This window comes from Nelusetta ayraudi, unplaced genomic scaffold (genome assembly GCF_046127955.1).
Source record: "Nelusetta ayraudi isolate G7.1 ecotype Tasmania unplaced genomic scaffold, CSIRO-AGI_Nayr_v1 ptg000168l, whole genome shotgun sequence".
In the NCBI taxonomy this organism is placed as follows: domain Eukaryota; kingdom Metazoa; phylum Chordata; class Actinopteri; order Tetraodontiformes; family Monacanthidae; genus Nelusetta; species Nelusetta ayraudi.
In genome coordinates, this window is record NW_027466218.1 from 3,228,901 (window position 1) to 3,245,434 (window position 16,534).

At 47.2% G+C, this 16,534-nt stretch overlaps 1 protein-coding gene across 8 annotated transcripts in view; it reads left to right on the top strand.

The window, feature by feature from the left end:
• Window positions 1-8,276: 8,276 nt before the first annotated feature.
• Window positions 8,277-16,534, top strand: part of magi1b (membrane associated guanylate kinase, WW and PDZ domain containing 1b) — a 113,761-nt gene continuing 105,503 nt past the window's right edge. For 6 of the 8 annotated variants that reach the window (XM_076014137.1, XM_076014139.1, XM_076014138.1 and 3 more), the window contains exon 1: window positions 8,281-9,197. In XM_076014137.1, the coding sequence (XP_075870252.1) occupies window positions 8,897-9,197 (301 nt within the window). In that variant the 5' untranslated portion in view covers window positions 8,281-8,896. Of the gene's footprint in view, window positions 9,198-16,534 lie in introns of all 8 variants that reach the window. The other 2 variants (XM_076014145.1, XM_076014142.1) reach the window with 2 other exon arrangements.

Sequence of the window (16,534 nt, forward strand, 5' to 3'; positions counted from 1 at the left end):
TTGGAATGTTGCCAAAATCACGTTTATTATTACATCAGTCTCCCCTTTCCCAATATATATATTTTTTGATGTGAAAATCAATTTTAATTTTTAACAATTGGAAGAGATTTTAACAATAGTCAACAGTCAAAGCCAGTCAAATTGACTCATCACTTGTTCCATGACAGCTGGGGTTTTGCTTAATTTGTCTAATTTTACGCACAATTCACTGTCGTGTCGTACCCACTCTGCAGCTGTCTAGCTGCAGCACTAACTGGGGACAGTCAGTCTGGCAAGTTGGTGTAGAAATCAGCAGCAACGCGCAATTAGCTATGGACGATGAAATGTAAACCCACTTCAGTCGCAGCAATTCACCATTGAGACACTAATAAACTCTAACCCAATTCTTTTAGACAACTCTCACATTCAATTTGCATGTACTGGTAACCGACCGAACTCCAAACACATCGCTAACGGCCATGAGGAAGTGGGACACAGGAAACAATGTCAGGAGACGAAAACAACAGGAAATGGCACAGACATCACAGGAAGAAGAGCGAGCGGAGTCATCTGGCTCGTTAGTTCTTTTTAAATTCTACAATGAGAGAAAACGTCCCCTGTCCGATCCAAGGCCAGCTGATCCTGAGTCTTTCTCCTGGTTGAATTGCAAAAAAAGTGCTACTTGACAAAAAACAAAAACCCAAATACTGAAAAAAACAACCGTAATCTGCTGCTCTGTCTAAATCTGAACACACACCAGGTGGTTTTAAAAATGAAAAGCACAGACGTACCTGTGTGACTTTGTTTCCACTACTGTGGAGAAAAAGGCTCTTTTGTTATCTGTTTGATGGAGAGAGTCCAGTCTCATGCTTGGATAAGTGGAAAAGAGAACCACCTGCATTTTAACAGATGGGTCCAAATGCACTCAGGCTTTGCGTCCAGCAACAGCACGTTCGTAGCCCGGGACAAACGGAGCCAACCGTGTCCCTCACTGGCAAACCCAATACTTTAATTTGGGGTTGGAAAAAAACCTGAAATGTTTTCTTTTCCTCCTGCAAACTACTTGAATAAACACAGAGTTCCTGGTCCAGCTGCAGGAAATTATTGCAGCGCTGCAGAATATAGAATCCTTTCTCAGTGCAGTTTTGGACCCACTCCAAATTAATTCTGCAAGGATGCGGCACTCGCACCTATTGACAGTTTAGAGTTTCCAGACTGTCTAATCTGTATGTGTTTGGACTGTGCCGGGAAGCCGCAGAGCCTGGGGAGAATCCACACAGACAACTATACATAAGAAGCTTGGGAATCGCTATGAGTGGTAAACCACTGCACCACAGTATTCTCACAAGTTTATCGTTAAATTTGGAGTGAAGAATTTTTTTTTTAATTTTTAAGACAGAAATCAAAAGCACAATTTGCACCAGCCTTTAAATCGTACCCGAACAAATCCAATCAAAACAGTGGTTGGAAAACAGAATTGGGCCCGATGTAATGAGGAATTTCCCTTCCTTTCCTTGTCCTACCCATTGTGTGCTTTGCTGTGACATCACGATTGAGAACGCAGTGCGCTCGAGCAAACAAAGGTGCACCTGGACACAATGGCCGGCTGGTTTGTCCCACCGGTCAGGTATTTTTAGGCCGACCGTTGCCCAGCCTGAGGGCGGCTGTCAATGGCTGGGACGCAGACACACATGTGATTTTTATCAGTGTTGTTTTTAATTTGGGGGTTGAATCTATTCACACCAGCAGATGTGCAGCTGTACAGCCACTGTTAAAACATCTTTAACCCTCTTGCCTGAACAATTCCAAACATGAACACACAACACACGTCACAGTCACAAAGAAGCACAGCGACAGACTTATTCAGTGACAGGAAAGCTCTCTTCTGACAAACTAAGAAACTTTTATGGGTAACATATATGGGTAGATCATAGGTTTCATAGATTGAATTTTCTTGACTTTGATTCAATACAATGCCGCCCGGGTCCTTGACATGCTTCAGTGGTGTAGAGAGAAGGAGACGCACTGGCCAATCAGAGCGTTTCAGACTTGATTTTATCTGAATTTGTCTGGAAAAGACTTCTGTTTATCCTCAAATCTCCGGTCAAACTCTTTCGATTTCCAGCATGTTGCGCTGCCTCCATGTTGCGCCGCAGCTTTGTTCCGAGAGCGGTTTCCTTCCTCTACTCTATTAATACCCTTTCTTCTGACTGGTTTTGCTGATTTTCCCAGCAGCCTTCTGGGATGTGATGCTTTCAAACAGACATAGGCGCAAAACCGGAATAGCAAAGAAGTGAAGATGAGAGCGAACGAGTTGACAAGACTAAAGTGATGTGGGAGAGCATTGTGCAGTGGTCTGAGCTCAAATCAGTGGGATGCAGAACATGTGAAGACGAAGAGCAGCGAGGCCAAACGTATAGACCCGATGTGAACATCCATGTGGGAAAACAGCGCATTTACATTAAACAATCCTTCCACTTAGTCTCTTTTATTTATTCATGCCTGCAAAGAGGCAGGAGCTTGTGGCTTGTGCAAGCAACAAGGCAAAGGCTAATATATGAGTCATTGTCTCAAAATCTATTCATGGTCTTTTTATTAACTTGAAACATGAAATATATTGTGCCGGTTCTGTTCAAACACTGTTTTTTTCCAAGCGACAAATGGAATTTCTTGAGGGTTTTTTTTGTACCATCAGAAAAAACGGATGGAAATTAGTTTCTGAAAAAAGGGCACCTGAAACTAATGATTGTAATTTCCACCAAAACTAATCAAAATCCAAGCAGAGTTACAAAAACACACCATAAAATGAATCTAAAAGCCAAGAGCAGGCATCAGGAGGGCTGATCAGGAATTTGCTTGCTGCTGTATACAACTCATGCAAAACTTGGGGCATAAGCAAAACTTTTCTTTTATGTAACTCCAGATAAAGTACATTCATAGAGTCTTGGTTGTAATACAATGAGTTCCTTTCCTGAGGCTCTGACATTAAGATTTAAAAAAAAAAAAAAAAAAAGATAGCAACTCTGCTTAGACGCCAGTCCAAAAAAGGAGATGATCCTCTCTCTGGGTTCCCGCTGATGTGGGGGAGGAGGCGGAGCTCTGAAAAGGCCGGCTGACACAATGACCCACATGTCACATGTCTGAAGGCATCGTGGACGGAGGTTTGTGCACGTGACGCGTGATCTTGGAGATGCCCTTTGGTCGGTGGCTACGTTTTCGAAAAAAAGACCACAGTCACAAGGAGCACGAGAAGCGGACGGGTATCCCGGCTGATCCTCCACCGGAAGGCCATAATCTGCAAGATCACATCAAAAAAGAAGGCATGTCCCTTTAATGGGTTATGCCAAACGATGTGAGGCAGAGCAGAGAGAGGATGAGCTTTTTCAGAGAGGGAGCCAAGTGTGCTGCGTCCACATCCAGCTGATGTTTCACTGCATGGGATCACGGCCAACTTTACAAAAAATGCGCCGATATATTGAAAATGTGAACAAGTCCTGTATCGCTCTCCACCCAGTCTTAAGACCGGTCTTGAGACAAAGGCCAATCTCGAGTGCTACAACAACTACAACAACTACAACAACTACACACATATTCTAAAAAACTCTCTCTGAATAAAAAACTGAAAAAACGACAGAAGTCAGAGACATTTTGAGCAGAGAGGGGCTTACAGGAAATTAGAGTCCAGGCTAAGTAGCTCGTTAGCCGGCGAGCGTCCCACCGCTACGTCATTAGCTGCGGTGCGACGGCTCTCAGCCACCCCCGGCCAATAATCTGGTGGCCTCGAGCAACGCGAAGCCACTCGCCGCTAATCTTGCGGGGCAACGCGGAGCTGCTCGCCGCCACTTTAGCTGAAGGCAGGATTTCGCTCTCCCCGCTCGCTCTCCCTCTTCCACTCGCTGGGATATTATGCTGAATGAGGTTTTATCACGCCGCAGAGGTAAAGCTGATTAAAAGCCACGTGTGAGGCCGAGAGATCGCCCCGCTCGTTCGCGGGAGCTCGCGCTGAGCAGGGAAGAGGTCAGAAGTCGGCGAACTGGGCGACTCGGCCAAGCGGCTCTCTGCAACAAAGACATTATGGAGTTTTGCTGAAGATACAGACTGTCGACAGGGATTTATGAACGATGATGAACCACAACCTTAGAACCTGCTTGCTGAGATTGTTTATATATGCATTTTTTTTTTTTTGGTTCCTTATTCTGCACCCCCCGCCACCCTGCACCCCTCCCATTCCTACCCAAACAAACTTGTCTGCACTTCCCTAATTTGTCTCACCTGGTCCTTATTAACCTTCCCCCACCTTGTGTTTTCAAGTCTTCACTGCTTGTCTGCGGGTCAGTGATGTTAAAATGTGTTTCTTATTTGTCTCCTTCCCCCTTTGATTCCCTCGGGCTTCTTCATACTCTTTCCTCTGGACGTCTCCACAACATGTTTGTTTCCCCCTCTCTCTATTTGAATGGTCTTGGTTTGTTTGTCCCTCTGCTTCGTTTTTATTTTTAATAACTTGTTTGGCCTCCAGCATTTTTTTTGCACCTCGGGTTTGGGTGTGTTTTTTAGCACGTCCGTGACAGGAAAAGCTAATGTGCGCTAGCAATTTTGGAGGCTCACCATTTTATTGTGTTTATATTTGGTCACACATGGGGATTTGAGAGAAAGCTTCGAAAAATGTTTTTGCACACATTTTTCTTCTCCCACTTACCTGCCTGTCAAGGAATTTAACTTTAAAAAAAATTACAGTATACACAAAACAGATTTGAGGGTAATTTTTCAGTGGCACAAAGATTGTATGAAAGTTGTGACAACATGTCAAAATATGAAAGAGGAAAACCATCTAAATGATGCCTCCACTTTAAGTTCTTGAGTATTTTGTTTGTGTGTTTGGAATCTCATGTACAGGTTTATAATTTTTATAAAGCACCGACACGGTCAAGCTTGACATCATAAGTTACAGACGGGCCCATTTCTGTTGTGTGGCTGATGAGAAACACCTGCGATGGAAGGCAGAGGAGGGCAGGAGCGCCACGACAAGTGCGGTCCGAGTGCTGTACTGTCAGCTCGGAAGCACCTCATTATTACCCTCCAATATCAAGTTTGGCGATGTCATTACTTGTCAATGCAGCCACCACCGGCGTCGCATCATGGGGAATGGAAATGGTTCCTGGTAATAGTTCCTGATGGCGGGAAAAAAACAAAACAAAAAGATAATCAAGCTGGTCTTCCTCATTAGATATGCTGTCATAACGCTGCAGCGTGATGACTGCAAGCAATGATGTGAACACATCGCTTGGCTGCACCCGAGGGTCCAGACTTTTCCCCAGCATAAACCCACCTTCACTATATATGCTGCTGCACAGAGGCTCATGTTTCGCATTTAGATCCTATGGTGTCACACTGGAGGTGATGCATCGCAGTGAGACTGAGGTTTGACTGTATCATTTGCAGCAACAAACAGAACCCAAACTTCTCATTCAGGCTCCGTGTAAATATACCGTGTGGAGGCACGCGCGGATATTTGCATTTGTTAACGTGCGGTGGAGACAGACGGTGAGGGAGGGAGAACGACGGCAAGAAAAGAGTCTCAGCAAGCAGACTGATGGATGGCCGGGAAGAAGGAAATGGGAAATCAGGGGCCCCCTGGCACCGTGTCTGCCTCTGTCCCTCTGATTAGGGCGGCACTGAGTGACAGGAAGCTGGCAAGAGGATGTGGGCGACCCCTCCCTCCCCGCCGTCCGACCCGCCAACATGGAGGTCGCAGTGGCACCACACGCACATGCATGTTCGCATTCAAATCTGTCTCACAGTCAAAAAAGTTTTTTTTATTTTTCATCACCCCCGCCTTTTGCTGCTTGTCAGCTGTCACACCAGTAACAGTGAGATTGGGCATGACAAGATGGCGCCGTTAACCCTCAGCTGGAGAACACAGCTTCCTTTATACGTGTGTGTTAGAGAGAGGGACAACGCTGCCGCTGAGGGAAGTCAGACAAGGCTGGAACCGCACAACATGAGAACATGAGAACCCGACCCCCCCAGATTCCCCGTGTTCCAAAAAATGTAAAGGCCGACAGCCAAACTCCAACCTGGCGTTGCTGCAGAGAAGGACGGGGGAATTCTCCAGTCGCATTGCAACAGGGCAACACAACAGTGTCAAGTCAAGTGAGTCTTGTTTGGGTGGCACATTTTAAAACAGCCGAGGTGGAGCAAAAGTTCTTTACAAACTCGAAATAACATGAAGCATGAAATGTGCAATGAAGAGCATGAGGCAAGACAGACAAGATGTTGAAGGTCAACTTCAACAGAAAGCCAAAGAAAACGCGATTGGCTTCAGTCGGGACTTGGAGCATTCAATGGAGCGAGCAGCTCTTATTTCAACTGTTTGAAATACCAACCAGTTTTTCTAGTCCTGATATTGGAACATCATGAATCCAAATGCAAAAATCTTAAACACCACATGCCATTTATCCTGCACTTGACAATCATTTTTCCAACTTCGAGTTGGCCTACCACAATAAAATCTGATAAGAATTTGTTTAAATTTGTGGTTGGAATGAAACAAAATGAGGGAAATGCACAAATTCTTTTCATATTTCCATCGGCCTCTTCTTTATAAAGCGGTTTCATATGCATGAGAAGGTTCACAAGAGGGTTACATAACAGCTATCGAATCAAAGAGCTGCAATATGTGTCTGCTAGCCAGGCCCTGGTTAATAAATGTTTTTAATAGGGATAATTACAGTAGTAGTGTTAGCGCTGGTTAGCATAGCAGTGGACAAATTAAGCTTTAAGTTCCTCTCCGTATTAGTGTTTTGTAGACAGAGAGTCTGCTGAAAAATGTAACAATCAACTTAACACGTTAAACATGCAGCGTCCACACGAGCAGCTGATGGAGGGTGAAGGTAAAGGGAAGTTGTACATTTTCAGCTTAAAAGTGTACTTACCACTTCCTGTCCTGTGAGACTGGGACGGCTTCCACTGTTATTCTTAGATTGTGTGTAAAAGACACGGCCCATCTCATCCCATCATGCACCCCTCTCCCAGCCCGCTGTTGAACTGACTCATTGTCCAACTACATCTTTGTCTTACTTTCTGCATTTTCTCCCCACACTGCCACCATGCAAAATTGATGCTCTTTCTACTTTCCCTTTGGGTAACACCAAGAGTGTTAGGGAGGGGATGGTAGTTTAAAGGCATTGCATTTTTGAAAGGGAGTATTAATCTGTATATATAGAAGGATTTAAAACTGTTTTTTTTTTTTGGGGGGGGGGGGGGGGGAGTTGGGGGAATGGGCAACGTAAACCTAACACCACTTGCAGCAGCTCTGATTCTCAAAAATGTGAGTATATCAGGTCGGACAACACATGAGTCATATGGTCACCCTTCCTGTGGCTGCAGAGAAAGGGGAGTTCCTGACACACACACACACACACACACACACACACACACACACACACACACACACACACACACACACACACCTGTCCAACCTGAAATGCAGGAATCCTGACAAGCGTGCATAACCCATGGCTGACTGAGTCACTATCAAATTACGTTTCAGTCAGAATGATCACATCACACTGCAGAGAGAATTACTGCTTGATTCTTGTTATCTCTCTAAGGGGCAGCAACAGGAGTAGCAGCAAACAGCACAGCTGCCAGAAGAAAAACAAGAAGAACAGATATCTCACAAAGCCGGAACACTGTAAAAGTCACGAGTGACCTTTAATTGCTTTCCATTGGTTCAGCTGATTGACAAACGCACTGTGACACCACTTCCTAATTTTGGGAAGCCAAAGGCCCTTTTATGTAAAAGGAGCCTAAAGTCAATATGTATCTCTGTGCAGCACGCATGCGCTCATTAGAATATTGTTGCCTTCATGTGCTCTGGCTAGGCACCGACCGCTGACACTTGTCAGGTTGTAACGGGTAAAGATATATATATATATATATTTTTTAAACAAAACAAACACAAAACAAAACAAAACAAACAAAAACATTTTCTAGTTGCGTCTTGCGTCTTTTTTTTCACGCATAATAGTACGTCACGGTATTTTATTTGCTGACCACATCAGACGCCTTAGTATTAGTATAAGTCAAAGGTTGAAGGCAGGCAAAATTAACGAGTCTTCACTTGTGCTTTCGTTAGTTGTGTCAATAACGAAACGCCGAGTCAAGTTAATAATCAACTACGATAAAAGCGCCTCTTCGGCTGAATTATTACGTCGAGCGAGGCGAGGGGACGCAACCACGAGCGTCGCGGGATCAACGGACGACGTCCGACGGCACTTGAACGCAGCACGAACAGCAACACACACGCGCTTGGCGCTTCCACTCGCAGCCGAGTCAGTCCGGAGTTGGAATGTGATTCAGCGAGAGTCGCTCACGGGTTCCAGCGCTCCGAGGACGGTCGGTGTCAGCAGCGTCAACGGAGCACGGAGCCGCCGTCCAACCGGAGAGAGAGAGAGAGAGGGGGGGGGAAACGTCATTAAAAGTGAGTTTTGGGACGACGGTGGGAGAAAAAGTGACCCAACTGACAGGACAGCGAAGCCGCGCGGACCTCTGCCGGATGTTGGAATGCCAGCGTGAGCTGAGGAGTTAAAAGCACCGGGTTGGGATGTTCACACGCATAACGGCAGTGAGTGAACAGTGAAGGAGCGACGCGACAGCCGACCGGTATGGCTTGACTTTGCCAGGCCGAGCCGAGCGGAGAGAGGAGAGGAGAGGAGAGGAGAGGAGCGGGGAGAGGACGATAAACTTGTTGGGAGACGCTCATGTTTCTGTGGAGCAGGAGGAGGAAAGTTCACCGCTCCTCGGATACTAGAGGACTCTGTACGACCGTGTTGCTACTGTGACTCTGCCCCTTTCTCCCCGTGTGTGTGTGTGTGTGTGTGTGTGTGTTTTCTTCACCACCACCCCAAATAAAAGCATGTCCAAGCCCGCCGGAAAGAAGAGCCACTGGACCGCCAGAGTGAACGAGTGCTCCGTGGTCAAAGATGCCAGCGGGGACCTGAACGTTCCCCTGCGCGGCGGCGCCGAGCACGGCGAGTTCGCCCACATCGGCCCGCTGCTCGGGGACGCGCCGCTCTACAACAGCGAAAGCAAAGTGAACGATGGCGAGCTGCTACTGGAGGTGGAGAACCTGTCCGTCTCGGGATTACCCTTGTACGACGTGCGCACCGTGATCAAGAACTGCAGAGGTCCCGTCCGCTTGAAAACCGTCAGACAAGGTGAGAGAGAACTCTCCGCTTGTTTCCTTCTTCCTGGACAGGACGGGTCAAAGTTTCGATGTTCGCTTGCCAAAACTCTCACACTACAACACCTTGAAGCGACACAACTTGACATAACTGTCACTCTGTAAGGTTTACCGGGTACTTTTTCTGTTGTTTGCCTGCTGTGTTCATGCATGTTGGATGAGAACACACGGGTTTATTGAAGGGAGCTGAGAGGTGGACGCCACCACCTGTAGAGGAGCAGCTAATTAATTTGTGTTCGCATTTTGGCGCGCAAGAGGGGAAGAACACCACCGCCTCTTGCACCCCAGGGGCAAAAAAAGTAGTGGTGGCTCTTTGGGTTTAAGTTGTACATTAATGTCGTCTGTTGTTGGACCATATTGTCCTGACCAGGAACAAATGGATGGAATGTTTTGGTGACCCACCTCATTGGAGAAAGAATATATCATGGGATATGCACGGGAAAACACGTGTTTTAATGTCAATTGAAAATGAACAAAAGCGTGACAACAAAATATGTGTCCTTGAAGCCCCACAGTGTTTAACTCTTTAGTGAAATGACTTTTAAAACAATGGGGGGAAAAATGGATGAAATAAAGCTATTTTATGACTTACTTTGTATTCATATAATTTCTTCAGGTTTAGTGGGCCGGATCAAAAAGCTTAACAGCCGCAGTTTACCCGTGGCTGATTATGACTATGTGACGTCACAGGTGTCAGTCTTTACCAGTACAAGTCCAACACCAACTCCTGCTAATCAGGCTAAAACTCAGTTTTTTTTTTTTGACAGTCTTGGGGGAGGAACAGTGTGATATGACAAGCTTCTTCTTCACGTCTGCGTTTAAAGAAAACAATGTTAACTTCTCAGTTTACGTGTTGTATGACGTGATTCCATGGGGTCTGCGCACGTTGTTTTGGTTGCGTTTCGGAGTTTGTTCTGAGTCATGTGACTGGCAGCTCTCCCGCTGTGCGCCCTACGTGAAGTGCAACATGGAGCCAGCGTGGCCGGTCTTGCCTGTTCATGGTCAGCTTGACTCTGTGAAGCTTGACAGTGAACCACTGCGACAGGCTTCCAGCCTGGCGAAGCCCGTCGCTGTCGGGATGCTCTGAACAAGCCGGGGCTGAACATTTACTTCCTTCAAATACAGACACTTTTGGAAAAACATTTGGCTCGTCTCCTTCTTTGAATGGCAGTCAAACTTGCTCATAAAATCTGATGAAATATTAGTGACAAGACGCTCCAACACTAAATGAACGCATAATCTTGCGTGTCTGAGAGCGGGGGTGTATTTCTTAATGCTGAGGCGCTACTTTCCAGAAGACCATCGGTGTTGCGGGACTTGCACATTTGGCGCTTCACTGTCATTCACCATTTGCACTAAAAGTTTTGCTCCTCTTGCGTAGGAAGAAAAGCGCGACTTTCAGTGAGGGACCGTTGACTACAGAATGTAGAAAAAGAAGGAAGGAATGTCTGAATGGGTTAGAGTCACCTCATCATCAGCGCTGTCCTGAGGCTGGAGATGGTATTGTAATATATGCATTGATGAGAGTGCTGCTGTGCTGTTCATGCAACATAGCCTGACAGGAACAGACAAAGGGGTCAGTGACACAGCGCGGCAATTGACTTTTGACCCTTTACGTAAATGTTGCATACATACAGTCCTGCCTAACCGGTGTCGACAGAGAGGCGTCTGCCTGTGAATCCCCACCAGGTCTTCTGTCCTACAAGTAAAGCATCAGTTCACGGTCGGGTTGTCGGCTCAACACAAAAAAATGCAACACTCAGGTTTGCGTTTCCTTGTTCTTGCATTTTTGGTCCGTGTTCTGCACTCGAGTGAGTGCAGAACCTCTCAGCATGTTTGGTAGTTTTCAGGTGTTTTCAAGTTGTGTGCGTGGCCGCGGCTGCATGTGCATCTCACCTCCTGCCGCCGGCAAGGCGGCAGATTGCCTGTAGATACATGTGCAATTAATGAGAATCATTAGTGATGAATCCCTCTCATTGGGCCAGCTGGTACAAGAGCAGTATCTGGACTCCGGCTTTATATCACCGGACACACCTGCAGTGAACCTCCTTCCTTGGTCTGATCACACAATTATTTGGTTTGGCGCTGATCCATTAGTTCTGTGGGTTAGTGGTGTTTCCTGTTGTGACACTGTGTTTCTCAGTGTCTCTTTTATCAGTGTCCCAAGAACATTTAAAAATCTTTCAAATTGGATTTTACAGTACAACAGAGGCTTTCCCAATAATTTGAAACTTTCAAATGGCTCTGTGTCGAAAACACAGAACCAATCCTGGGTACACACACAAGCACACAAGCACACACACACACACACACACACACAAGCACACACGCACGCCATACATTCTTTCTGCAGTTTAAAATGACTCTGAACAATGAGCGGAAACCGACTTCTTACTTTGAGCCAATCAGAAGTTGTAGCTCCTCGCTCGTAGCGGGAACCATCTGGAGATGTCGGGTGTCACCGCTGTGCAGCGTCACATGATCAAATCCCATTTGAAATTTTTAATAATTCATGCTGTCTGGGAATTCCCCCCTCCCTCCCTCACTCTAATAAGCCCTAATTGGAGAAATATGCCTGGCAAGTGGGGCCATCTGTAACAAAAAGAAAAAAAAAAAGGAGAAAAAAATGGAAATGACCTAATTCTACCCAGAGCTCGTGCCATTTTCTCACTTTAATCAAGTGAGATTTGTGCGGAAGGTGCTGCCGCCGCACCGCCGGCGCTCGCTGACAGAGGAAGAAAGAAGGAATCAAATCAAACTAAAGTGTACAAGTCGCAGTGTTGAAAAGTGCAAGATGGGACTTTTGCAGCCTAGTCGTAACACACACACACACACACACACACACACACACACACACACACACACACACACACACACACCCACCCATGCCTGTTCACAGGGGCATTCCTTGTCGGCGCTGATAAGAGGAAAACCAGTTTAGCTGCAGAGATTGGAATGTTTGCTTTTGGTTTCGGCGCAGAAGTACCGGTGCTGTGCATTCACAGAACTCGGGCCGGGACTAGCCCCGCCCCCCCATCTAACCCCCCCCCTGCTGCTTATTGATCGGGCCGAGACTATGGGGAAAAATAAAAAGGGATTATGTAATTAAAGTCCATTACCATGCGGACAAACACAGCCGCTGACCCTACGCTGTGTTTTGAGGACCTGGCGGGGGAAGGGAGGGGCAGAGGGATGGGGAGGGAGAAGGGGAGGGGTGGGAGGGGCGGTGTCCACGTCAAATAAGCCGCGGCGTGTTTGCAAACAACGAGTTTTGGGGGGGAGGGGGGTGGGAGCTGTCGCTCCGGCTAATCCCGCAACTTCTATATGGATAATCTTCATAAGACGATGACCTCGAGCCCTGCAAATGCAGCGCAGCCTGACGACGCGGCCAGCGGGCCGCACAAAGAGGTTTCAGATTGAGAGCAGATTAGTGTGTGGAGCCCTGTCTGCTGTCAGGAAGCATGTCGGCTGCGTGAATAATCGCTCCGAGTTCTTGTACTGGATGTAGTTTGGAAATGGGGAAGATGGGGTGAGCAGAGGGAAGTTAAATCCCAATTAAAGCGGCTCGTTTTAAAGTGTTTTAAAATTAAATATCATGTAGATTTTATCACCGTGAACCGTACATGCTTCTGTGTATCTCCCATGTGTCGGTGCTTTCGCCAACTCTCTGATCCTGCCTGATCCACTTCCCAGACAATGTTTCCCACATTCTTGTGTAATTTCCTTTACGATGTCACAAAGGGCACTGATAATTCAGCAATATGCCTCTCAGGTTCGTGGCAACACACCCAACCAGGTGTTGGCTCTGCCCTCCTCCTTGTTTGGAGTGGAAAGTCCAACACAGCAACAGCAGTTCCAGCAGGAAGCTGGAAGCTGTGAAAGCAAGGGTTTTTTTTTGTGGGAGGTTGTAAAGCTGGTCGTGCTCTTCTCCGGAGATCTGGAGGGTTTGTTTTGGATTATTAATCATACTACGCTGCTTCACAGGAGCCCAAGAGGAAAAATACAGTAAGGTCTGATAATGGGTCCTCATGTGGGACCTTTGAAGGAAACGTGTGGGTTTTCTGGACCTATCAAGTGTGACTTGTGGCCTGGAGATCACAGCGTTTCCTCGGCAGCAACAGCTGCACACACACACACACACACACACACACACACACACACACACCTAAAGCCAGCCATCCTAAAGCAATCAGGAAGCAAAGGCACCGCAGCGTCTCTGATGTCGTCTTCTCTCCTCTGCTGTGATAAACGAGGCCTCGCTCGCTGTAAATTTCAGGAACTAGGAAATATTTTCACTTTTTTTTGGGCTGCGTGCGCTAACGACGTCCCTCGTGCTCAGATTTATTACGCCGCTTTTCTTGCGCTATGTGCGTGTGTGCGTGCGTGCGTGCATGTGCATTTCTGGCAGGAGCTGCATATGGAAGTGTTTATTTCCTTTCTCTCAGCAGGAAGGCGGACACCCCTCCTCTGACTCGGCTGCTTATTTTTTTTCCCCCTCCTTCCCTTCTTCCCACCTCCGTATTGACAGCGGAAAACAACGACTTCACTTCCACCCTCGTGGCCGGGCTGCTCAGACGCAGCTCTGGCTCCAATTTGAGGTTGTGAGGTTGTGAGTTTACATCTCTGTATGTGAGTGTGCGCGCGCGTGCGTGTGTGTGTGTGTGTGTAAAAGATAAAAGTCACGTGCGCAGTCTAAGCATCTTGCCTCCTTTGAGCTGATTTTATGTGCGTGTGTGTGTGTTTGTGTGTTGGTGTGTTGGTGCTCAGCTTAATCTCTGTATTTAAAAGCACAGAGGGCGACTCAAGTCACCAACTAAACAGTCCATGATTTGCTGTCTCACCAGTGCCAATGTGCTACACACACACACACACACACACACACACACACACACACACACACACACACACACACCATCTCTCCCTCTTGTTTGTCCGTGAATTGCTCATTTTTTTGGGCTAATTAGTTCCAGTGTGGGCTGCGATAACGGATGCGAACACGAATCAGTCACACGCAGTCCTCCTCCGCTGCCACGGTGAGAGAAGGCCGGCTAATTTTACGAGTGTGAGTTTCGAGGCGCCGTGGCTGACGAGGCGCCGTGGCAGCTCCCTCGCTGCGACAACTCCTCATCTTTTTCTGAAGGCACGCCTGAAGATTAACAGAGTCCTCTCTTCTGCTCTTCAAAGAGGCAATCGCACCGCTTCACAGTGGTCAGTAGCCTGGGAGTTATTTCAACCAGCCTGCCGTTTTATCTGCCTCCTGCATCCATCAGTCCACGAAACGCAGAGACGCTCTCCCAGGGCTTAACGTGCCGCTGCTGTAGTGCTGGTTAACCCAGAGTTGGAGAAGAGTGAGTTGACAAATCCACTCACCGGTCCGTCTTCCTGTCCCCACTGCCTGCTGGCGTAAGCTGTGCCAAAGGTTAGGCGAGTTAGCCTGTGCTGTGCGATAGAGCAAACTTCTTAATGGACGGACCTCGTTTGATGTTTTCTAAGCAGCTTTAAAAGTATGATGACAAAATATTCACCTTCTTTAATAAGTTGCATGTTTGAATGGGCCATTGAGACACGTGAAGGACCCAAAGAAAAGATGTTCTGTTCAAAATTCCCTTTTTGCCAAAAGTAGTCTTTTTAATAATGATAACAATGATAATGATGATGCTTTTTTTTTTTTTCAAGCTCTTTTCAAATACTGAAAGACGCTTGATGGAAAAAAATGCAAAAAAGGAAGGATTCAGAGAAGATTGAGAATATAATCAAGAGAAGATGCATCTGTGCAGTAGAAATTACATAACGCTAAGCTCTGTTGTGGATCTCGCTGTCTTGTGGAGTCAAGTCTTGTAGTTTTTCTGCTGACCTGCATTAAGTGATGCCGTCCTGTTCTTCTTTCTCTTCACGAGAGAATTTCTATCAAATAATAATCTTTGCCTTGACAGTATAGTCCATTCGCATTGGCTGGTTCCACAACTAGGTTCTTGGAATCGTGGGATCACTGTGCCCAGACTGGGCCGACGACGTCACACCATCCAGTCTAACGTGCTAAACGTAACGTTCTGTCACATCACAGCCTGTGACGGCCGCCCTTGAATCCCTGAACCAGCAGTTGACACAGTTTTCGAAGCCACGTCCCAGCGACTGTCAATTTGAATGCATGCTTAGGATTTCTGGAGGGGGTGTGTTCCAATCTGAAAGCAGGCTGTTTTGCTTTCTGCAGGTTCAGGAAAGAACCTGCTAGTCGGTGCCCAAAGTCGAGGAAATAAAAGGAAATGTGGTGACGGTTGAGTTTCAGGGATTGCAGGGCACCAACCTGTGGAGCCTCACTGCTCTGCTCTCATTGTTAACAGTGTTTGACAAAAGGCAGCGCTGTATCCTGTGATAAGTCGGGAGTGATCGCATGTGAACCTGCAGATAGTGTCAGTGTGTGTGTGTGTGAGAGAGAGAGTCTCTCCCTGTCAGCTCGGGTGCTGTAGCAGTGGGATGGGAGCTGGTGGAGCCTGCAGCAGGATGATGGGATGGGGAGCGGCTGAGACCGCAGCCAGCAGCCAGTGAATGTGCCCAGTGACAGGGCTGCTAGTCTCTGGAAAATGTAAGCATTTTAAAGCTTCAAACTGGGGACTTTATCTGAAACACACTGGGGCATGCAAAGTTGTTGTTTTTTTCCGCATTATGTTATGAGACTTTCTGAAACGGAGACTGTTAAAGGCACCCTGGAGTTAATGTTATCACCAACGCTAATCATCCGTCAGTGGGGTTTTTTTTTTTCCCTTCTGGCTGCTGCTGCTAAAAACCCTCTTTGCTTCATCTCACCACCTCCTTGAATAGCTAAAAGCCTCCTCCTCTCCTCAGTCTGCCTCCTGCTCGTCTTTATTCTTAATTACATCGTGGTCGATCCCCTCTGCGTCTGTTTACACAAATCCAATTAATGTAAAGTCTCCGGGACGCTCACTTATGCTTACGGCGGCATATCTTCAGGTCTGGCCAACGCTGCGGCCTCCTGCCTTGAGAGGATTTGGCCACCAGTCGGTGTTTCTGTAGCGGGCGCTCCCAGCGTCCTCCTCCCGCGGGGCTCATTGTCCAACGCGCAAACAATGCGTCGCTGAACCGCGCCGGCTTCCTCCTCATCAGCCGCCCCGGCTCCTTTCACGTCCACTCATCCTTTATCTGCCAGGTCTTCTGCTGTCCTCCCGACACTCTTTGTGGGGAATCTCGCCCTTTGTCCTTTTTTCAGCGCTGAAGCCTCCTGGTGAAAAGACCCATCCAACAGGTCACTTCACAGCAGTTATGGATGATGGCGAAGGCCGGGAGCGGTAGAGG